The sequence below is a fragment of the Heloderma suspectum genome, chromosome 17 (genome assembly GCF_057233095.1).
Source record: "Heloderma suspectum isolate Gila_16-S chromosome 17, 16-S_ref, whole genome shotgun sequence".
Taxonomy (NCBI): Eukaryota; Metazoa; Chordata; class Lepidosauria; order Squamata; family Helodermatidae; genus Heloderma; species Heloderma suspectum.
Window position 1 is genome coordinate 12,012,369 of NC_139474.1, and position 23,688 is coordinate 12,036,056.

At 51.9% G+C, this 23,688-nt stretch overlaps 1 protein-coding gene across 1 annotated transcript; it reads right to left on the minus strand.

The window, feature by feature from the left end:
* Window positions 1-2,829: 2,829 nt before the first annotated feature.
* Window positions 2,830-23,688, minus strand: TRIM46 (tripartite motif containing 46). Its single transcript, XM_084824291.1, has 9 exons — window positions 23,424-23,688; window positions 21,974-22,320; window positions 19,346-19,489; window positions 18,652-18,747; window positions 15,118-15,371; window positions 13,180-13,301; window positions 7,854-8,153; window positions 6,542-6,839; window positions 2,830-4,316 (listed from the first exon to the last, which is right to left on the minus strand). Exons 1-9 carry the CDS (start codon window positions 23,671-23,673, stop codon window positions 3,941-3,943), a joined length of 2,187 nt encoding a protein of 728 aa, XP_084680417.1. The 5' UTR covers window positions 23,674-23,688; the 3' UTR covers window positions 2,830-3,940.

Consider the following 23,688-nt stretch of genomic DNA (forward strand, 5'->3'; position numbering starts at 1 on the left):
CAGACATTTAAATGAGCTACACTGCTCAATCGGATGGCCATCCATTGTCCATTTGTGCTTTTTGTTTCTTTTTCCGAAAACCACTATCTTGGCTTTAGCGTAATTAATACTAAGATACGCTGAATTGCAGACCGGAAGGTCGGCAGGGCAGCAGTTCGAGACCCGAGGGCCGCGTGACGGAGTGAGCTCCCGTCTTCAGTCCCAGCTCCTGCCAACCTAGCAGTTCGAAAGCAAGAAATTGCAAGTAGATAAATAGGTACCGCTTCGGTGGGAAAGGTAACAGCGTTCCGTGCACCTTGGTGTTCAGTCATGCCAGCCACATGACCACAGAAGCGTCTTCAGACAGCGCTGGCTCTTCGGCTTAGAAATGGAGATGAGCGCCACACCCTAGAGTCGGACACGACTGGTTGGGGACACCTTTACCTTTTTACTCGTTTCTACAGAAAGAGCTAAACTGGACTAGCATGCGTCTCAAACCTATCCAGTTAAGTGACAGGAGGACGTCATCCGCATACATCAGAATTGAGACCTTGTTTGAGTCAAGAGTTGGGGGGGGGGGGAAGGGTGGAGATTCCATTTCTTGCACTAAGTTATTAACAAAGTAGTTAAATAAGCAAGGAGCCAAACTACAGCCCTGACAGACTCCCTGGCCAACTTTAATGTCTTCTGTAATGTGACCATTTAATCCCACTCTTACCTGGGAGACATTGTTGTGATGGGGTATTTTAATTAACCAAAGGAGTCTTCCATCAGTGTTGGAATCAGCGAGCTTTTCTCATAGATGGGCCCTATTTACTGTATCAAATGCAGAAGTTAAATAGATGAAGGCTGCGTAAAATGTTTTCGAAGGTCCTTGTATGGCTTCTTTTAATCAAAAAAGCCATATAAGGACCTTCAAAAATTATACGCTTAATCAATAGCTTCTGATGGCTGGTGACTGATGGGTGAATCTGACAAGTTCAACCCTGCTCAGTTTCTCTGTATTAAACTTTTAAATTGTATATTATATTTTGTGCTGTAGTTTGTGGTTTTAATGGTTGTGAACCACCCAGCGAGCTTAAGCTATTAGGTGGTATAGACATGTAATTTAATTAATTAACTAAACAACTAAGAAAGTTAATTCCACCCCATTTCTGCATCAGTTTGCATTTTCCTCTCAAAGAAGTCTACGCCATTATTTTTTTTTACACGTTTCTCCTAATCTACTCGTTTGTGTATGCACTTTTCCCAAAGAGATGTGTTTCGTGGGTGCTCTTTTCCCTCATCTATGCAGTTTGTGCACCCCTAGGATACACCTTTTCTTGAGTGCGTTTTTCGACTGGCAAACTGCATCGCAACATTAGGAAAAGTGAGAAAACACCGTTCCAGTTTGTGTGCAGGTTCAGGAAGTAACTTCGCGTTACGTGCACACCCAAAGAATTTCTCTCACATCCGTCCTAATGGCTACCGGTGCCTTCTTAGTGGCTGTTGATGGCTTGAGACCACTAGTTGCCATGAGGTGGGCCGAGATTAAATGTTCTGCATGGCTAGAAAGAAACTTGTTTGAAGACTTGCAAACACAGCCGGTGAACCAGGGAGAGCTCTTGCATTTGTGCATGTGGCCAGGGAAAGGAAGTAGCTAGGGCATGCCATTTGCAATCAGCGGGTGGGGTGGGGGTTTGATCCTGCATTATAATATAAACTAATATTGTCTGTCTGCCTACTACCTCTCCCAGCATCCCCATTCAATATATGAATTTGTAAATAAGCAGATATTTTTTTAAAAAAACAATGCCATGAAGTCTCCTGTACTGTCTCCACACAAGAATAAACCTGTGAAAAGCTGACGCCCCGAGAAACCTCCTACTACCTGAAGAAGCCAGGAGCATCTCAAGTCCCCAGCTTCACACTGTCCTGTCCGGGGCTTGTCAGATGAAAAAGAGCACCCCGATATAATAAAATTGTCTCCAGCTTACATTGTGGCCATTGGCAATGCAGCACTGCTCCCTGCTGGCGATTGCTGAAAACACAGGGATAGGGCATGTTAAATGATTCACCCATCAAACTAAAACCCTTTTGATTTATTTTGATTTCTAAAAGGAGGCCCCAATGAATCAGGTGGAGGGATGTCGGAGGAATCCATTTGGGGGGTGGAGCTTGATGAATGTTCCTTGGTTTGCCCCCACCCCCGCCTGACTCTCAGTGAGTTGGGCCACTGTGAGGGTTTCCCAGGTTTTTTAATCTGTGCAAGTTATGGCTGAAATCTGGGCAAATTTTTTGGCCTACAACTCCCATCAGCCCTAGCCAGTATAGCCAGTCGTGAAGAATGATGGGAGCGGAAGGCCAACACTTCCAGAGAGTCACAAGTTGCCCACCCCTGTGGGATTCTGCAGGGTGCATAGCAGCTAAAAGCAGAGGAGCTGTGCTCAGGAGGGAAGAGGAAAAGTTTGCAACCTCCCATATTTCCTTGTCATTTTTCTTTAAAAAAATGCCCATGTTTTAAAAAACTGTTTTGACTGTTTTAACTTGGTGTTTCGTTCTTTTACCTTTGTTGCTCACCACTCCAAATTCTTCTGATGTGGAGCGGTATATAAATATTGTAAATAAATAAAATAAATAAAAATAGTAACAAAAAAGAAACCATACCTTCTTTTTGAAACACAAATAAACCAGACAAAAGCACAGCCTTACGGAGAGGTGGTTCTGTGTGCGAAATGCGGGTTGCCTATGGAAGAAACAGGAGAACACAGGAATTTGGAGTGGTCTGTTATATATGGGGCCTTTTGGAGAAGAAACATCTGGGGACAGGGGGCATATGATTTTTCTAACAATCGAGCAGGAGAACAGGATAGGATTCACCATTCGTTTAATGGGCTTCACAACAACCTGGAAGGAAGCAGGCATTATCTACACTACAAAATTTAAACCTGCACAAAAACAGTTTGATAGCCATGCCCCCGCCGCCCCCTACCTCCCGCTCCTCCACCCCCAGGGAGTGTCATTTTTGCAACAGTATCTCCTCATCAATTGCTCTTTAATCCCTTCTCAACAGCTCCAGAAACCCTGCTTGGGAGCCAAGACAGATCGGAAAGGAATTCAAGTCAGACGCAGTCAGAGGACAGATCCAGAGAGGCGTGGCAAGGGGTTTTGTGGAAAAGGGGGGTTAAAAAATTCAGTTCAAAATGGGGGCCATGGGAGAAGTATGGTGGGTGCCAATTGCCCCACCAGGGCGGTGGATGGAAGGGATTGGGGGGGGGGCAGGGGAGCAGCGGGGAATTATACCATTTTTTTAAAGGCAATGGAAGGAACAAGCTGTTAAAAAAAACTCTAATTCACCCATGCACTTAACAAATGTCCTTCCAGCCTCAACAGTCGAAATTCCTGCCCCAGGGGTGGATCAGAAATATAATTCCCTCAGTCTTTGGGGGGCATCTCCCTGGTGGAGAAAAAAAAAGAGCTTCCCATCCTGCCCCTCCCCCCAAGGCACAAGGACAGGAGGGGGATGGGAAAGAGCCAGGTGGGGCAAAGAAAGAAGGGTCCTATGACACAAAAAGATGTCCTCCCCTACACACAGGTGGGGGGGCTGTGGGGGCAGCACTGCTCTCGGCACCCCCACCTCAACAACAACTTTCTACAAAGCGGGGCCTTGATGGGTTCATGGTTGTGGCCCCCTTGCTCAAAAATATCTATCCGCTGGAAGGTCCATCAGTCCACCAGGGGGCACCATGGAGCAACCCTTGGTATGCCCTGCAGTGGATGGGCGGCCAATTTAGGGCCTCGATTCCCCGCAAATCCCCTCCACAACTTGCTCAAAGCCACCAGGCAGTGTTTTCTGGGGGGGGGAAGAGACTGTCCTGCGCTCTGCTTTGTTCACCCGTCAGGCCTGGGGGGCTGCTTTCCCTGAGGCCCCCCTCCCCCGTCGCCTCCCAGGAGATGCCAAGGGCCCCGACAGGGGGCAAGCTCAGTCCAGCTTGGAAAAGCCGCCGATGGTGACCTTCCGCTCCTGCCGGTTGGCCACCAGCTCCTGGAGGTGCAGGGCGCCGCCGCCGATGAAGCAGAAGGCTGGGCACACCGGGCCCGAACAGTCAATGCCGCACTCCCAGAGGCTGCGGAAGGAGACGGCGTCAAAGAAGGCCACCTTGCCGCGCTCATAGTCCAGGCAGATGCCCACCCGGGGAGGCAGCGGCACCGTGCAGTTGCCGGGGTCCCGGGAGGTCAGTGCCACGCCGTGGGACAGCAGGATCTTGCCCATGCCGATGGTGAGGAAGGCGAAGGGTGGCGACGTGTCCAGGGTGGTGTCCTCAGCGCCGCTGTCGTGGCCGCTGTCGGGGTCGTACCTGAGCCAAGGGAAAGCCAGGGGATGGGTAGGAGGGGTCAGGGCTCGGACGGGCGGAAAGCCAGACGCAAACATGCGGAGTGGGTGTAAGCTGAGCCAGACCATCTGGACTGGTATCATCTACTGCAGAGGTGTCGAACCTTTCAGCCCGAGGGCCGAACTTCATTTCAGAGGGCTGCATTCCAACGGTGGGCGGGGCCAAAAATACCAGCCTATTTTTGCTTAAAGCTCTTGCTGCCAGGAACTCGGAATCAGGGGAGGTGTTTCAACCTTTCAGTATGGGGAAAAAGCTACACAAACACCAGGAAAACCCACAAAGCCCCTGGTGGTTGGGGGGAAGCCGGTGGGGCCAGTTGGGGAACCCTAGAGAGCCAGATTGGGGTCCCAGGTGGACTGAATTTGGCCCTTGGGTCCTCAATTCTGCACCTTTTGTTGACTTGATGCTTCTCCACCCGGCGCCCTCTGGATGTGTGGGACTACAACTCCCATCATCCCCAGTCACCATGGCTCTTTCCGGGAGTTGTAGTCCCACTCATTTGGAGAATGAAGGCGGTTTGCTCTGGCAGCGGCTCACCGGGGACTGAGGCCAAGATGGTTCCTCCCCTGCCCATTACCAAAGATCCTGTTAAACGGAAGACATCGGGGACGGAAGCAGGAAGCTGGCTGACATCTTTCCCCCTGCGGTTTCCAGTACTAAATGCTGCCCCCCGGAGCGACAGAGACCAAGTCTCCGGCGCAACAGCCCTTCAAATACTTAAAGCCAGCCGTCTTCTCTTCTCTGAGCCTTCTCCAGATGAAAACATCCCCAGCTCTTTCAGCCTAGAGCTGTGTGCAAACGGCCCCTTGAAATTCTCCGCCTTACTTGTGGGCAGAGCAATTTGGGAGACAATTTCACCAAATCTCTCCAGGGAGAGGAGAAATTCCCAACCGCTTCTCCCCATTGGCAGGGCTTGTCGCACAACTTCTTCCTTTGGAGGTAAGGGTTTTGGGGGTGTTGGGGCTGCAACAGCATCAACTGTCTCAGCAGGCCAGCCCCCAGTTTGCGCCCACACGGTGCAGGTGGGGGCAGTGTCGCGTCCGGCTCCAGGGATGAGGCGGACTTAGTGCTCTGCTGAAGTCTGTCCTCCAATTTCCTGAATTGTTCTCCCCCCATGAAAGAGGCTTCCATTGTTCTGCCTCAGTCAGGATGTTTTAGAATGTACCTTCGTGGTGTTTTTGGGCTTACCTAATCATGCAAGGTGGCTGAGGGGGCCGTGTGTGTTTTTTTCTATTGCACACCTGCCCATTCCTCTGCAGCCTCCCAGGCTGCCTGCACGTCCCGATCTGAAAAAGCCCCATGGGAGGAATTACCTCACAGTGCCTTAAAGCAGGCTTTAACTGAAGTGTAGGAAGCTGAGGAGGCCACAGGCTGCCTGAGAGAGGATTGTACAATGAAAAACAGGACACTTGCGCTCACTCCTCAGCCACCTCCTCAAGTAAGGTAAGCCCACGAAACCCAACCCCAACCCTTGACAATTTCTCTGAAATTTCTTCACCGCTGAATTTCTTTTTGAAAGCAATTTCTGACTGAATGAGAATGGTCGAAAAAAATGTGGGAGGCATTTTCGGCACAGCGCTATTCCAACCGTTCCTCACAGGGCCAGTGGCATAGTGCAGCCAGGGCTCCCTGGGTCAAAGCCCCGGGGCTTTTTTCTTAGCGGGGTCGCCAATGTCATCGGCCATCCCGTCGGCATTCCCTGTTTTCTCTGAGCTTAGCTGCAATCCTCACAGTAGCTCGGGGGGGGGGGGTGGATTTCCCCAGCAACACCATATTGCTCTCTGTCATAATTTGGGGGTGCCTTGGTCTGAAATGGGAGATGAAGGCCCTTTTGCTTGACAAAAGACCTGCTCCTGGTGGAGATGAAAGCTGCTAGAACCGGTCTGTTATGGATCAGTGCAGCTGCCTACAATTTTGGACTCTGCTTGGGGGCGTTGGCTGTGGGGACTGTTATGCTGTTATTTGCCCTTCCAGATTTACCACTACATGACTGCACAGGATTGGGTTTTTGAGACCCCCCGCCATTCCAGTGCCCACCCCCAACAAGCTCCAGATTGTCAACGCCCTTCTTAAAACTGTGGCACCCAGAACCGGGAACCATCATCCAGATGCGCCTGGGCCAACCCTGCCCCAATCCTTCCCCGCTTCGCCGCCACCCCTCCACACCCTTGGCCGGGAGAGCCGCTCACCTGGGGCTCACCACGTCCTGGGGCACCTGGAACCACTCCTGCAGCTTGCTCTCCAGCCCCACGCCCACCTTGACCAGGTAAGAGCTGGGATCCACGCAGCAGGCCCAGTAGCTGCGGCCCTGGGTGACTGCCACGTCCCCGATCACCAGGTCGATTGACAGGTGGCAGCTGGTCATCAGGCGCTCGGCGGCAAAGAGCATGGGCAGCCCCGGCACGCTGCGGACGGCCCGCTGGTCCTTGCTGATCACCAGGCGCTCCCGGTTGAAGCCCCACCGGTTGTCCAGGAAGAAGTTCAGCACTGGGGGGCAGGGCGGGGCAGGGCGGGGCAGGGCAGGGCAGGGCAGGGGGGAAGAGGAAAGACATGGAATCAGGAAGACCCCAATTCAGGCGAGATGTAGAAACGGCGTCCGCATCCAGACCAAATCCCTTGCCCTTAAAGCAGGGGCGCCACACCTCAGGCCCCCTCGGGGGCCAAACCCATCCCGCCTGTGATCACAATCCAGACTGCCTGGGGTTCCCCAGATGGCCACGCCCCTTCCCCCAGCTCCGCCCCCTTTCCGTGACCACTGATCGTTTTGCGGTGTCCCAGCTTTTGGACAGTTTTGTCCCCACCTCTTTTGAACCCAAATAAAGATGGCACGGATGGGCAGCACTTCGCTTTGCAGTGTGCCAGCCTACCTCCCAGTTAAAAAAAAAAAACATTTAAAAATTTGTAAGAACTGCAGTAAAAATCAGGAGAGGCGAGGCAATGTCTGCAAACGCACTTGGGCTGACAGGCACCGTGTCAGAGGCCCCAGATATAGACAGACAGACGGGCAGCAATCCAAAATGGACTTACTACAGAACAGTAGTGAGGAACCCCTTTCAGCCCCGAGCGCTGGGTGCCATTTCGGAGAAGCTCTCGGGGGCCACATTCCAGGGGTGGGCGGGGCAGAGGCAAAAAGGGCGGAGCCAAAACCCAGCATACTGTAGAGTACAGCTCTTACTGCCTGTAACCAAGCCTTAGGAAAGGCGTTTCGACCTTTTAGAATGGGGAAAAATGCACAAACCCAGGAAACCACCCAACGATCAGTGGTTAGGGAAAGGGGGCAGGGCCAGGGAAAGGAGGTGGGGCCTTCTGGGGAGCCTGGCAGGGCCTAAGTGGCATGCCAGGTGGGTCAGATTTGGCGCACAGGCTGGAGGTTCCACAACCCTGCTAAAGAAGAAGCCCCACTGAGCATCGTGGGACTAACCTCCACATAAAACATGCACAGGGCTGCCCCGACTGAGAGAGAGAGAGGGGGCGGGGCTGCATTTCCGATCAGCGCCTGACCTGGGGCGGGGGGCGTGTGCAGGTAGATGTCCTCGCTGTAGTCCCCGAAGCCAGCCTTGTTGCAGCCTCGGACGCGCAGCACGTAGACGCAGTCAGTGTCCAGGTACTCCACCACGGCGCTGGTGCCACGCACCTCCTCCCGCCGCTGCCAGAGCTTCAGCGCCTTGCCCTTGGGCTCGGCCCGCCGGAACTCCACCGTGTAGTGCCAGGCGGGCGGCGAGTGCTGCGGCAGGCGCCAGCAGAGGAAGATCTGGTCGTAGGCATAGGTGCGCTGCGTGTCAATCACGGGGGCCTCCGGCGCTGCGGCGGGGAGGGGGAGAGAGAGAAAAGGGCGGGGGGAGACGCGAGACGTCAGACGCCGGCTGGGTGCAGGTGCTGGGCGCGCTGGACTGACCGACAGACAACCAGCTACAGGCTAAGGGTTCCAAAAGGCAAAAAATAGACGGCGCACGGGCCCAGGAGGAATGGCGGAAGGGGGAGAGGAGGGGAGAGACGGGGCAAGCTGCTGAGAGACTCCGGGGAGCAAGAGAGAGGCTGAGTGCGAGTCGGGGAGGGGGTGGGAAGGAAGGGGAGAGGGGAGAGGGGAGCGAGACAGAGAAAGAGTGTGTGTGTGTGTGTGTGTGTGTGTGTGAGAGAGAGAGAGAGAGAGAGAGAGAGAGAGAGGGAGGAGGCGGTTGTGAGAGTGGAGGAGGAGGAATGGCAACGACGGAAGAGGACAGACCATGGCGATGACGGAAGGGGGAAGGATACAGGATTGGTGGCCGAGTGGCCACTTTCAAAATGCAGGGGCTCATCGTGGCAGCTGCCCTAGCCACGCCCCCAAGGAGAGAATGAAAAAGCTGGCAGTTGCGTCAATCCAGATCAAGAAAGCAGTTCCGGCAGCGTCCGTCGCCACCAGGAGCAGGTCCTTGGCAAAAGCTTAATTGCCTGTGCCAGACCAAGCCCCCCGACGTCCTTGGCATTACAACATGGAACAATACTTTATTACTGGGAAAATTCGTGTCCTCCCAGCTACCGTGAGGGTTGCAGCGAAGCTCACAGGGAACAGGGAACGGGAGGAGGGCAGAGGACAGCAGCATCCCTGCTGGTCAAACATTCCTGGTGCTGCTACGCCACTGCACAGGTTTGCAGAAGAAGGCCGATTTGGAAAATAATAGTAACAGTTGTTGCTGCTGCTGCTGTTGTTGTTATTAATAACAATTACAACAACTATTATTATTTGTTCTATTTATGAGTGGCCCTACTGTTGACGCTCTCAGGGTGACGTGCATAAGAACGGCAAGCCCACTAAAAGCGATGATCGTATGCATTTAAAAACGGTCAGAGGCTCCTGAAAGGGACCTGGGCTGAACGACAGGAAAGAGGAACAAGCGATCAGCCCTTGACGCTGGGAAGCAGATGATGCTGGGACTACAACACTGTGGCCTAGTGGTTAGAGCGTTGGACTGGGACTCGGGAGACCTGGGTTCTAGACCCCAGCCGTCCATGAAGCTCGCTGGGTGACTTCAGGCCATTCACTGGCTCTCAGCCTAACCTACCTCACAGGGTTGTTGGGAGGATAAAATGGAGAGGAGGACCGCGTAAGCTGCCTTGGGTTCCTTGCAAGAGGAAAAAAGGCAGGATATAAATGTAACGAACAAACAAAGAAATAAATAATAAGCACGCATCACGCCCGGCTACACCAGCCGGGCTTGGCAGGAGTTGAGAGTCCAGCACCCCTGGAGGGCCCCAGGTTGGGGAAGACTGATCTAGTCCAGGGGTGCACAACCTTTGCGGCCCTGAGGAAGCATCGGTCGTCTCAAGGGGTGCCAGGGGCCGCACGCACATGCACACACACTCATCTTCACATCGCTCCCCCCCAACATACACCCACAGGCATGTTTCCCGCCCAACAGGGAAATTCGGGGGAGGGGGGAGGCATGGCTCTGCAGGCCATGCTGGAAGCGGCCCTGTGCGGCCCATGGGCTGTGCACCTCTGATCTGCTCCAAGCCCCTTCTCGGTGCAGGAAACCTGGAGCTAGAGCATGCGTCCCTGGGCAAGGGCGCCCAGATGGCCTGCCAGCATCGGACAAAATTCTGCCCGTGTTACACTCAGCCCTGGTTGTTGTCACCTCAACCCACCAGCGCTCAGATCCTGCAGCTGTGGCAGGTCTGGCAATGTTGCATGTCCTAGGGGGTAACATGCAAAGCTGAATTTCAGCGAGGGTTTCTTTAAGTTGCCCTCAGTGGGAGCAATCAACTCCCAAACATGGCACGAGTGGCCCCAGGCATGTCTAGAGTACCCCAGCTGGCTGGGGATGATAGGAGTCATAGTCCAACACCTCTGAAGGAGGCCTGGTTGGGGAAGACTGTACTAGAGAGTTTGCAATGCCTCCTCCAGCTCTATGATTCTGTGATCCCGAAAACATTTGTCTTGCTTTTATGGGTCAGCGATAATTTTACAAGAGCTTCCGTTGTCATTTGCCCACATGCTGCATCAGAAGGAAAGGAAGCAGCGGTCAGGACCCTCCATCGTGCCCGGATACAGCTCCAGCTGAAAGCCCCCCTCCATCCACCTACCAACTGTCTGAGAATCTAGTGCTCGATTTTGCTCTTTTTCCTCCTCCCTCCAAATCCCCTTTCCTTTCGTGTAGTGTCTTTTAGACTGTAAGCCTGCAGTCACGGGCTGCCTGATTCCTTATCTTTGTAAGCCGCCTTGGTAGCCTTTTGGACTAAAGGGCAGGATTAAAAGGCCATAAATAAATAGCCTCTTTCAGTCTGATAAACAACAGCTCAGGAACACACACACACACACGTCTAAAACGGCACAACAGCAAAGCAACAATGAGACACTGGATCCACTGTGGATGCGGTCCATCTAAAGTTAAACCATATAAGAAAATTAGACTAACAGAGTAATTTCAAAACATATTTAGAGCTAAATGTTTCGGCTTCTGCCCTCATCTGATGCAAGCAGAAGCCAAAACGTGTAAATATATTTTGAAATTACTCTGTTGTTAGTCCATCCATCCATCCATTCGCACACATGCTTCTGCTCCAAGATTTACAGACCTTTATTAGTAGTGCAACCTTATATATGTCTACTCAGGTGTAAGGTCCCACAAGGTGGTACGATCTGCCCCACAACAAGGCTTACATGAGAACTGGGGATAAAAAAAAAGGAATCCCAAACCTGTTTTGCATCAACATAGATATTGCAACTTTTAGTATGTTGTTTCTTATGCTAGACTGATTCGCTGTCTCAAAAAATAATTCTCTTGTGCAATTATTTGAAAGGTGGCATGGTTCCTTCCCACTCCCTCTGCCATCTTTACTGGACTTTTAGGTGACCCCAAGGAATTCTTGTATTTTTGAAAGATAGAGGAAAAACCTCTCTCAACCCTCTTTCTCCACATCCATTGTACAGAAATGTATACAGCTCTGTTGCCCTGCTCCTTCCTTACAGACTTTGCAATCAAGTGTTCCGGGATGCAGGAAATTTTATGGGATGCTGAGCTACCTCTGTGTGCCTGCATAGGGTTCCAGTCCGGCCTTCTGGGGTTTCCCCGATGAATATCCCCCTTCCCCCCCCTCCACTGTGGATCATTTGGTGGTTTCCTAGCCTTTGTGCAGTCCTCACCCCTATTCTAAAAGGTTGAAATGCTCCTCCTAAGGTTTAGCTCTGGCACTAAGAACTTGAAGCTAAAATACACTGGCGTTCGGGGTCTTTTGGCCACACCCCTTTTGCTTTTCACCATACCCCCTTCGCCTTTGGCTTCGTCCACCCCTGGAATGTGACCCCTGTGAGCTCCTCCAAAACTGAATCTGACTAGTGGGCTGAAACAGGTTCAACACCCCTACTTTAAACCAATTAGACCATTGAAATTTTCACAGGATTCGGGATATCTGGGAGAAAGCTGGAGCTTTTAAGGGTGCAGAAGGCAGAAGCAGGAGACATGGGGTAGGGAGGAGAGGGGGCAAACAGCGAAGCACAGAGGGCCTCTGGAACTCTCCAGAACAAGCCGCCGCCCCCCACACACAACAAACCTTCAAGAGGGGCTGAAAATATCATTTTTCTTCCTGCAACCATGAGGACTAGAAACCTTATTTGAACACCGGAGACAGCAAACCCTACATCAGGATCTGGTGCTACCCAAGCGGCTCAAAGGTGAACAGGATGAGAACGCCCCTGCAGAGGGCAGTCTCTTTCCACCATGGCACTGTCTCTCAGGTGCTCGGCCTGGCCACAACATCTGAAGCAGCGGGCAGGCAACCCGGTGGCCTCTGGATGCTTTGGGCCACAACTCCCCTGGGGATGATGGGAGTTGTATCACTGAACGTCTGGAGTGTGCCAGCTTGCCTACCCCTTAATCATGAAGGATCCAAACTCAAAGATTAAAAAGGGCGGAGAGGGTGAGTGCAGGCAAAGGGTGCGGGATGGAGGCAGAAGGATGGTCTATGGGAACAGAACAAGGAGGAGAGAGAGAAAGAGAGAGAGAGGGCGGGTGGGAATGGGACGGCTTGGAAAGGACTGGGTGGAAGGATCGTCTGGGCGAGAGATGACTTGCCTCATTTTACTTCGATGAAGACTCAGCAACAGCCAAAGCCTATAAACAAAGAGAGGTAAAGCAGATGGGTCAACAGCCAGCCACGGAGAGGACATGGGCCTCTGTGCGGGGTGGGCATGGTGGGGGCACTGCGCCTGGAATATCAGGGGGGCTGTGGATCGCGGGATGCAGGATTGACAGTGACTGGGGAAAGATGGAGCGGACTGGGGTAAAGAATCCCAGGGGGATGGTGGCTGAAAGATATCAGGTGACAGGAAGCGCAACGGCCCCCTGCGGCCAGCTTCCCCAGCTTGGGATAGGGTGTGCGTGTGTGTGAAGAGGAATGGGTGGAAGAGGATGAATAAAAGCAGCCCCAGCCTGGCCCCGCCGTACTCACCCGGCGTGCCCCGCTGTTCAAGGGCCGCTGTCCAACTTCCAACAGGTTTCATCACCTACGCACCACATCTCTTGGGTGGGGGGCAGCACAGGACTAGGCTACTCCCCCACTGCCGGGGGTCTCCAAGGCTCGGGGCTCCCTGGGAGAGGTCAGCCCACAGTCCCATCTGGAGAGGAACCGACTTGCCCCACTGCCATTAACAACGAATCCCGCAGCACCTTTTGGCATCACTTCCGCACCAGCCGTTTTCCAATATGGGCAACGGGGCAGACGGAGAGTGCAACGCCTCCCTCCAGAAACTGCGCGGGCAGCTCGACCTGGCATGGCGTTCCACCCCAAGACCCCTGCTGCTACACAACCCCCCCCCCGCCCCATCCCCAGCCAAGGTGGATTTCCGACGTACCTTTGATGAAAGTGAGGTCTGTGAGCAGTTTCAGCTCCCGGCTCACGTCCACCTGGAAGTGGCTGAAAGATGCGCTGGCAGCCGGCCGGAAAGCCTGCAGTGAGTCGGTTGCCCTGACAATCCTGCCGCCGACAGGGGACAGCAGGAGGAAAGAGGCAATCAGGCAAAAAGAACGGAATTCGAACACAGACCTAAGGCCTGAAGTTCACTCTAGAGCACTGTAAATTCATGCTTATACACCAGTATATTAGATCGTTTTTACCAGTTATGGTTTCATGAGGCAGAAGGGCAGGGAGTGCTCGCTTGCTCCATGGTTTTTCACAGCTGGTGGCTGCTGGCAGTGTCAAAAACTGCGACAGGCAGATGCTATTTTAGAAACGGGATTCTTTGATACATGCACCCCAACCAGATGAACTGGACTACAACTCCCATCACCCATCAGCAGCATGGTCAGTGGTGAGGAATGATGGGAGTTGTAGTCCAAGACATCTGGAGAGTGCCAGGTTGAGATAGGCTGAAAGCTTTGTAATAGCTTTTAATATTCCTAATTTTTCTCATTTCTTTCCTTGATGTTTAGCTGTTACTTTATACACTCCTGCTATTTTAAACTGGGCTGCCTTCTTATTTAGTTAAAAATGTGATGAAAAGCTTCTACAATAAAGATTTTTTTAAAAAAGAAAAGGCATTCTCCCTTCTCTGTCACCCTCTTCTAAGATGGCACCAGCCAACCACGGTTTTTCTATTTGGTGGCTGGTAGCCACCAGCCATCAGCTACTGATTTAGTGAACATCATCTAAAACAAAGGTAGGTCAACGCTTTATTATTATAAATGCAATAAATAAAAGATAAACAAAAAAATGCTTATTTTTTTATTGGTTTTAATTTTTGTGAATCGCCCAGAGAGCTTCGGCCATTGGGCAGTATAGAAATCAATCAATTTTTTTTCTAAGTTATTTGATTTGTACCCCGCCTTTCTACCAAGACAAATGGCACTCGACGTGGCTTATAATCATCAATCAAACCTGAAAAAGCAATAATAAAACAAATGCATGGAAACACAGTTAAAACACAACAATAAAAACAGCACCTGCCCCAACAGACCCGCTTGCGTGCCAAAGGCCTGCTTGAATAAAAAGGCCTTTGCTTGCTGGGCAGAAGGTCAGCACAGAGGGAGAGACCCTAGCCTCCCTCGGCAGGGAGTTCCACAGCTATCAAGAAGGCCCTCTCGCATCGAAACCAGGCACACCTCTGGAGGAGGTCTCGAGAGAAGGGCCTCTCCAGAAGATCTTACGGACCTGGCAAGCTCATATGCGAGAAGGCAGCCTTTCATGTCACCTGGTCCCAGCCGTATGGGGCTTTATAGGTCACAGCCAGCACTTTGCATGCTGTTTGCAAACAAAGTCGTAGCTGGTGAAGCTGTTGTCACAAGGGAGCGGCGCGCTCCCTGCAACCAGCCCCGGCCAACAGTCTGGCTGCAGCATTCTGGACCAGCTGAAGTTTTGGAACAGCTTTCCAAGGCAGCCCCACATGCAGCGCATTACAGGAGCCCAACTGGGATGTCACTACGGCATGCGTGACCGTGGCCAGGCCAGATCTCTCCACTGACGGGCACTGCTGACGCACTAGCCTCAGCTGCGCAAGCGCGCCCCTGGCCACCACCGAAACCGGCGCATCCGGGTTCAAGGCTGAGCCCAGGAGTGCCCCAGCCTGCGAGTCTGGGTCTTCGGTGGAGCGTGTGACATTTCTACACCGCCCGATGGCCAGAGCTATGAGGGTGCTGCAGATCCGGTGTGCAAACGGGTATTTTCGGAGCATTTTTCTAGCACATCGCAGCCAGCGTTGTTGTTTCGTGATCCCTCGTTCGGTGTGGTGATTTTAAACGACTCGCCATGGCGAGTGCAAGGGTGCCGCCCAGCGGTGCGCGCTCAGAATAAACACCTGTTATGCAGCTGCTTGGCCGCCTGGACAAAGCAAGGCTGGTCCGTCTCTTTCAGCACCTCCTGCGTGTAGCCCACCATGCCGGAGTTCTCCATCATGGCCCGGTGCTCGTGCAGCTGCGTACGCAGGTTGGAGACGCGGTCCTGCTGGCACTCCTCGATGGCGCTCAGCAGGGACGACTGCTTCTCCTCCAGGAGGGTGCTCAGGCTGCGCATCAGCCGTGCCACCTCGTCCTTGGCCTGCGCACCGTTCGCCTGCAGCGGGACGGATAACCGAGGAGGGAAAGTGACAGTGAGCTGGACAGCAGCACTGTGGTGGCCAGTGGCTCCGATGTCAGCGGGGCAGTGATTCTTCCCCGGGTCGCAGGCAGAACCAGTCAGAACTCCAAAGGAGCTATTCATGCTGTGGAGAGCTCCTCTAGAGTTCTGACTGGTTCTCAGCGAAGCCCAGAGTGAATTCACGGCCCCACTGACATCAGAGCCGCCAGCCGCCACTGCTGGATCAGATACAGTTCTGGACTTAAAGGAGGAACACCCAGGGTCCAAACTTATTTATCCATTCATCCAAAATTATTGTCAGGCTGCCTTTAAGGGGAAAACCCTCTGAAGTCGGTGTACGGGATTAAAAAGCTACAAATACAAAAGCATACAAATAGACAAATAAATCTACAACAAATACTATAGAAACACTATAAAATCCAGGGTTCACCCCGCGCTCCCAATTTGCCACCCCTTTCATGGTGAATTTGTGGGGTAGGAACCACAGTCCACCATCGCCCCAAATGCCCCAGACACAAGTGTGGTTCCAGGGCACGTGGGGGGTGGGGGGATGGTTGAAGCCACATAAGTGCTATGTCAGCAGCGGGTGGGGGTGGGACGGGTTAGGAAATGGCTGGGCATTCTTAACATTGAAAAAAAACCCAAATCTACAGCTGGATAACAAGTATTATGACTGCATTTATTTTTAAATCAGCCAGCAGCAGCAAGAACTGCATCCAGGATGGAAGGATGTCGACGAAGGGGTTCTCTGGAGCCTGACGCAAGCCTTGGAAAGCTTACAGGACAGTTGCACCCAACTCACGCGAAGAGGAGGGGCTTGATAGGGTAGGCAAGGTGCTGAAGCCAGGCTGCCTGTTCTGGTAGAACAGCTCAGGTTACTTTTAGAAAAAAAGCATTTATAAAAAAAATCACAGCGATTAGAGCTGGTTTGGATTTCGGGCGAAAGGTGTCATAGAATTATAGAACAGTAGGGTCGGAAAGAGCCTATAAGACCATCGGGTCCAACCCCCAAACCAGTCCTGCCTATGTGCTTGTTCCCGTGCCCCCGGAATACCCATCAACCTGTTGCTGTTGTTTATTATTGTTTATTATTAATAATAGTTTTAGACTGCCCAATAACCAAACCTAAGCTTATTACCTTATTACCGTATATTATCATTACTGATTATTATTTATTGATTATTAACTAATTGATTACATTTCTATGCCGCCCAACAGCCGAAGATCCCTGGGCGGGTCACAACAATTAAAACCATAAAACACAAGAGAATAAAGTACAATATAAAAATGTAAAGTTTAAAAATGTCGGGATAAAAATAACAACAACAACCAAATAGAACTTAGCTGAAGCACAAAGACTTAAAATACAGTACCAGATTTGAAATAGAAACTGAAAAACTAAAATGTCTGGGAAAATAAAAAGGTAGGTGCCAGGTGAGCCTCTCTAGAAAGATGGTGATGGTGGCAATAATAATATTTTTAGTTTTAGTTTTTGACTGCTCAGTAACCAAAGTGCTCTGGGTGGCATACAAGTACGTTGAAAACACAAACTGTGAAATGACCACCAAAAAAAGGGAAGATTTTACACGAAGTTAAATAAATAACCAAATACTGTAAAATAAATAAATAAAAATGAAACAAATACAAAACAAAACAAAACAAATAACCAAAGTAAAACCAGCAGCAGGGGGGGCAAAAACAGTGCGGAACACAATGACCAAAGTAAGGTCATCAGCAAAAAATAAAACTGTGTCGAGAAAGGCACTAAAATCGTTCTTAAAATTTTAAGAACGATTACACTGAGCCAGTGTAGTGTAGTGGTGAGAGTGACGGACTGGGAGCCGGGAGATCCGGGTTCTAGTCCCCACTCGGCCATGGAAGCTCACTGGGTGACTTTGGGCCAGTCACAGACTCTCAGCCCAACCCACCTCACAGGGTTGTTGTTGTGAGGATACAACGGTGAGGAGGAGGATCATGTAAGCCGCCTTGAGTTCCTTGCGAGAGGGAGAAAGGCGGGGTATAAATGCAATAAATAAATAAATAAATAAATAAATTAAAATGCCTCAGAGAATAAGAAGGTCTTTGCCTGGTGCTGAAAAGACCATGCAAGCCTCTTTGGGGAGGGCATTCCACAGATGGGGTGCCACCATGGAAAAGGCCCTCTGTCTTGTAGCCCACTGCTTCACTTCATTTGGTGGGGGCACCTGGAGGAGGGTCACGAATGGTTACCTTTGTCAAAAAAAACCCTGCCAGAGCACCAATTTTGGTTCTATGGCAATTTTTGCACCACCACCACCACCACCACCCCACCTCCCAGGGAGAACGTCATGGTGAGGGGGAGACCAACCTGGCCCCATACATCAGGCAGAGGAGGCATAATTGAAGGGAGCTTGCTTTCACCTTTCCCTGCCCGAAAGAACACTTATAAGAACTTTGAAACAGAGAACCGGTGCCCAACTTTTACTATTTTCCTCCACCCTCCCAATCCATTTTCCTTTTCTATCGTGTCTTTTCAATTGTAAGCCTGAGAACAGGGACTGTCTCATTATTAACCTCTATAAGTTGCTTTGGGAGCCTTTTTTGGCTGAAAAGTGAGGCAAAAATACTGTAAACAAACAAACTAAGGGAGCAATCCTATGGCCGCTAGTTGGCAGCTAGACAGCCACAGGATATGTCGGTTTCCGGGAACTGACCTCAGAGCCCTCACTCCACGGTCGGTTCCCGGAGAACCAACCTTCCCCCCCTCCCACACTGCCTCGCAGGCAGCTTGGAACAGCCCTGCGCTCCACGCTCGGAAGAGGAGTGTGGAGCGGCGAAAACGGGGCATTCCTGGGGACTTTCTGGGGTGGGGAAGGCAGACATGCCAGTACGACACGTCCTGTGTGTTATCCGGCAGCTGCCTCCCCCACTCCGCCTTCCTGTGGCTAGACAGCCAAAATCAGCTGTCCAGCCACAAACGCAAGGCGGCTGAAGCGCAGCGGGGATGACCCCCCCTGCGCTTCCCCTGCCCTGCATCGGACAGCTGGTTGCCTCCGAGTTTGGAGGCAGCCGCCTATCCCACTAGGATTGTGCCCTAAGAGTATTACAGAGACACTGCCAGCCTTGGCAGCCACATCCCATTCACTCCCACCGCGTGCAAAGCGGACGTAGGGGAGGAAGGAGGTAAAGAATACTCGACTGCCACACTTCAGTCCCCCTTTCGGATCAGCATCAACACTGCCGCAACGACGACAATGACAAACGCGTGTGCTCTTACCTCCGTGAGCCGAAGCGTCTCCTCCAGCTCACTGATCTGGGCCTGCACCATGTCTTGGTTGCTCAGAATGTACGCCAGGCTCTTCGTCAGCTTCTCCTGGGAGCGCGAGAAAAACGGAGATGAGGAGAGAGGGAATGAAGCAGCGGGCAAAGCGAGCTGGTCCACACTCCACCTGGAGCTCCCAGGGCTCTTGGAGCTCAGCTGGCTTGTGGCGTCCCTGCCCCTGCCCTGCCTCTGCTTCTCCCACCGCTGTGCCCGAGAATCAGGACCGCATTTGTCAAAACAGGACCAGGAAGCCAAAGCACCTCCTCCTTCAGGGTCTGCACTAGGCATCCCCCTCATGCTGTCCAACAGCCAGGGCACCTGGTCTCCTGGCTCCCCCAAGGGTATTTTTCTGAGAAGACGACGACGCAACTCTCCTTGTCATGTCATTTGAGGGCTCTCCATCTCGGGCCCCGAGCCACCCTAACCCAGCCCCGGGGGTCTCGTGCAGCAGCCTAACCCCCCTCCCGGGCTATCCCAGATCCCACAATGCATCTTCAGCATCACCCTCCCCAAACCGCCCTCTGCCACATTTGGAGTCTCCATCACATTCCCAACCAACTTCACTGATTGGCAGGGGCTTGTCTGTTCAGTTGTTTTTTGAGGCACGGGGACAAGGAGGAAAAAGTGCCGACCCCCACAGACCCCTTACCTTGAGGGCCTGGTAGGCACTGAGGACGGGCGTGATCTTGTGGCCCGTGTGTGTGCGGCGGACACGGCACAACGGGCACACCAGCCGCTGGCAGGACTTGCAGTAATGTGACACCTCCTCCCTGTGCTCCGGGCACGTCAGGCCCTGCGTGGGACGGGACAGGGAGCCGGTCAGAGCGAGCGCTTTGCAGCCAGTGCTGTGTCAAGCACCCCAACACTCAGCAGGGCTTTAATTTAGAGACAGCATGTTTCTAGCCCTCATGGAAACGAGGGCATGCTTGCTCATTTTTCCAGGACTGAGTGGGTCCCCCCCACCCTCTCCATTCCTTGGTTTTTCCATGGGTTTGCTCCACCTGGCCTTCTACTCCTATGGCATTCTGGCCTGATGAGAGAATTTCTAGGAGAGCCAGTGTGGTGGTTAGAGAGTGTGGGATTAGGACCGGGAGACCCAGGTTCAGATCCCCACTCAGCCATGAAGCTCACTGGGAAATCCTGGGCCAGTCACTCTCTCTGAACCTAACCTCCCTCACACGGTTTTTGCAAGGGTAGCATGGAAACACAAGATCCACTTATGCTACCTAACGCACCTTGGAGGAACATGGGATGAAAAATGTTATAGACGATAACAACAAAGGGAACAAAATTTGAAGCGTGGGATGCTGTTCAGGATACCAGCCACTTCATTCCATTCCCCAGCTGTTTTGGGCTCCCCCCTTTAGGGGTTTTTGGACTTCTGCAAGCCTTGGGGTTCCCCCTTCCCCAAGCCTGCTGTGACCTCCTTCTTCTGTGTTGGTGGTGCCATTCTAGCGTGCACTGGCACTCACAGCCCAGACATCGGAAACAGAGGGAATGAAAGCAACATTTCAGTTTGTTTTATATCTGGTATCATATTTGAAAGGTTTGCACTGCTGCTAGCTTCTGTTTGGTTATTCTGTTGATTTCTCTATTGTAGTTTTAAACATTTAAACTTTTACATTGTATTTTATTGTCTTGTATGTTCTGGTTTTAATTGTGGTGAACCATCCAGAAAACTTTGGCTATTGGGCAGTATAAATGTGCAACAAACAAACATACGTTCTGGAATCGGAGTGTGCGCGGTATCGTGGCAACTTTCGGTTCATTTGAATCTATTTCCAACCCCCCCATTCCTGATCCATGCAAATAAAGAAGAAGAAAAGCAATCTTGATGCAGTCATACATATGACTACATTCAGTTTCTTTTTGTGCTGTGTTTCCAGCCAGCACACCCACCCACTCCTCCTGTGAACTACTGAAACACCATGCAAAAGAGTCTTGATACAACCCTATATACCATAGCAACAAGGTTGCTTTTTGGGTAGCGTTTTGCAACCTTAATAGGGTTTTTTTTTCATGTGATTATCCCTGGCAAGTTTGTGAGGGAATGTTGTATGTGCCACTGAAATACATATATGTGTCCATGTGAAATGGAACTAATAGCAGCAGAGAAACTGAAGGTGTCCCAACAACCTTAGTGGAAGGAAAATGAACTCTGCTGAAATAAATCAGTGGTTGTCAACATATCATGCACACTCCTTTGGGTTGCCTAAAATGCATTAGTGTGTCAACAGTTTTCAGTAGAGTTGTTCGTTTTCGCTTCCTTTTAAACACTGTAATGTAAGTATATCCTACTGTTCTTAAATTTGACAAGTATTCAAATAAAAATTTATACATAATGACCTGGTTCAGAAAACATGACAACCCAGAGTATGGGTTGTCATTGAACCATGGGTTGTTATGTTGGGTGAACCCAGACACGCTAAGAAACCGTGGGTTGTTAACCATGAACAAGCCAGGGTTCACAAGTCAACAACAAACTATGGATTCTTTTCGTGCGTTGTTCATGGATAACAAACCAAGGTTGCTTAGCGCAGCTGGGTTCAAACAAAGCAACAACCCATGATTCAACGACAACCCATACCCAACCTATACTCTGGGTTGTCATGTTGTGTGAATGACCTTAATATAACATTTACATCTCCTTAAATATGCTTTAGTTTTGCCCTTCCAATATTTCGGGTCCCATACTCATGGTGCATTGGGACAAACAATTAACACAGATTTTTTTTTAGCTTTGTTGTTTATGAAATACAAGTAAAATAAACATGCCAAATTAGATCAATCTCTAAGGAAGCCTTCCCTAACCTCGTGCCCTTCAGATGCTTTGGGCTACAACTCACATCAGCCCCAACCAGCATGCCTAATGGTCAGGAATGCTGCGAGTTGTAGTCCCAAACATATGGAAGGCACCAAGTTGGGGAAGGCAGTTCTAGGGCTTCTGATGCAAACTTAAAATTTTCTGATGCAAATTGCCCTTTGCAAATTACTCTGATATGCACAGGAAAATTTTCCAGAAAGCCCACATCATGAGCTGTAGCTGCATCCTGCACTGCAGATCCTGCACTGCGCAGGGGTTGGAATAGATGACCTTCCAAAGTCCCTTCCAAGGCGATAATTCTACAAAAATGCAGAAACTGAAACTGAAGCACAGGCGGATGCCTCAGGCGCTTTGGAAACACGGCAAAGACGATTTGGATCGCCAAAGCGCAGGGCAGCGTTTCGTGTGGCAGCGCCGCCCCTCCTGCCCGGGGCTGTGAGGGGAGGCCCTTACCTTGGGCCGGAAAGTGAGCGTCGGTGGCGTGGGCTCGTGCTGCGCTTTCTGGGTGCCCCAGGGGTGGTAGAGCTTGAAGCACTCATTGCAGAAGCTGGACTTGCACTCAGTGCAGCCCTTGGTGGCCTCCAGCTGCGGCGGCTTGCAGAACTGGCACATGATGGCCGCGCTGATGTTGATGGTGTGGCGGTAGCGCTCCACCACGCGCTCCAGCGTCAGGTTCCGGAAGAGGCTGCCCAGGCCCCGATCGCCCAGGTCCACATCCCGTCGGCACGAAGGGCAGGGGAAGAGAACGCTCTGGGGGTGCACAATGCCTCCACGCTTCCGCCCGGGGTATGTGCCAAAGCCTGCGGGGAGGGGGAGGCTGCTGAGAACATCAGAACTGCAGAAGAGCCCTGCTGGATCGGACCACAGGATCAAGAATCGTAGGGCTGGAGGGGCCTGTAAGGCCATCCAGTCCAGCCCCCTGCTCAGTGCAGGAATCTGAGTCAGAGCATCCCCGACAGGTGGCTCTCCAGCCTCGTCTTGAATGCCTCCAGTGTGCCTCCCACGACCTCCCTAGGTCATTGGTTCCATGGTCATATTGCTCTAACAGTCAGGAAGTTTCTCCTGATGTTCAGCCAGAACTTGGCTTCCTGTAAATTGAGCCCATTATTCCGTGTCCTGCTCTCTGGGATGAGTGAGAAGAGATCCCGGCCTTCCTCTCTGTGGCAAACTTTCAAGTACTCGAAGGGCGCTATCCTATCTCCCCTCAGTCTTCTCTTCTCAAGGCTAAACAGGCCAAGGTCCATCTAGTCCAGCATCCTGCTCACACAGTGGCCAACCAGCTGTCCACCAGTAGCCCACCAGCAGGACATGAGCTCAACAGCACCCTCCCAACCATGTTCCCAGTGTACATAGGCACACTGCCTCTGAGACTGGAGGTAGCATATAGCCAGCAGGACTAGTAGCCAGGGATGTATGGATTTGGTCGCATGACAATGGTGGGCGGGGCCAAAGGCAAAAGGGGTGCAGCCAAAATATCAGCAGATTTGAGCTTCATGTTCTTCCTGCCAGGAACGAACCCTTAGGAAACGCATTTCAACCTTTTTCAAATGGGGAAAGAGCCATGCAAAAGCTGAGAAACCACCAAAGAACTGGCAGCCAGGGGAAAGAAGGCGTGTCCATCTGGGGTCCCGGATTGGCCGCCAGGCAGGATGGATTTGGCCCATGGCCCAAAGGTTCAACACCCCTAGTTTAAACGTTGTTGTTTCCCCCCTATGGTGATCTTTAGATCTGTAAACACCTCGGGGCAGGGGCCTGTCCGCTTGTCCTCTGCAAAGCGCCAAGTACGCTGTTGCAGTGCTGGATACATACATAAAGCAGCACGTTCTGACGACCCCCGTGCTCCTCTGCATGCCGCCAGACAAGGAGACCCTGCCACTCCTCTGACATCCCGCAGGCAACCCACCTGATTTGAGAAGCCGGTCCAGGCGCTCCGGTTTGGGCACAACCCGGCGCCCCAGGCGGGGACTCCGCGTGGCTGGTGTGGAGGCTGGAGAGGTGGGCTCGGAGGTGGGGTCCGGGCAGACGTAGCCCTGCTGCAACAGGACCTCGGTGGCGCAGATGTGGCACACGTTGTGCATGCAGGGCAGCACCAGCGGCTGCTTGTACATCTCCTTGCACACTGGGCAGAGCAGCTCCCGCTCCATGTTCTTCATGCTGGTCTGGAAGGC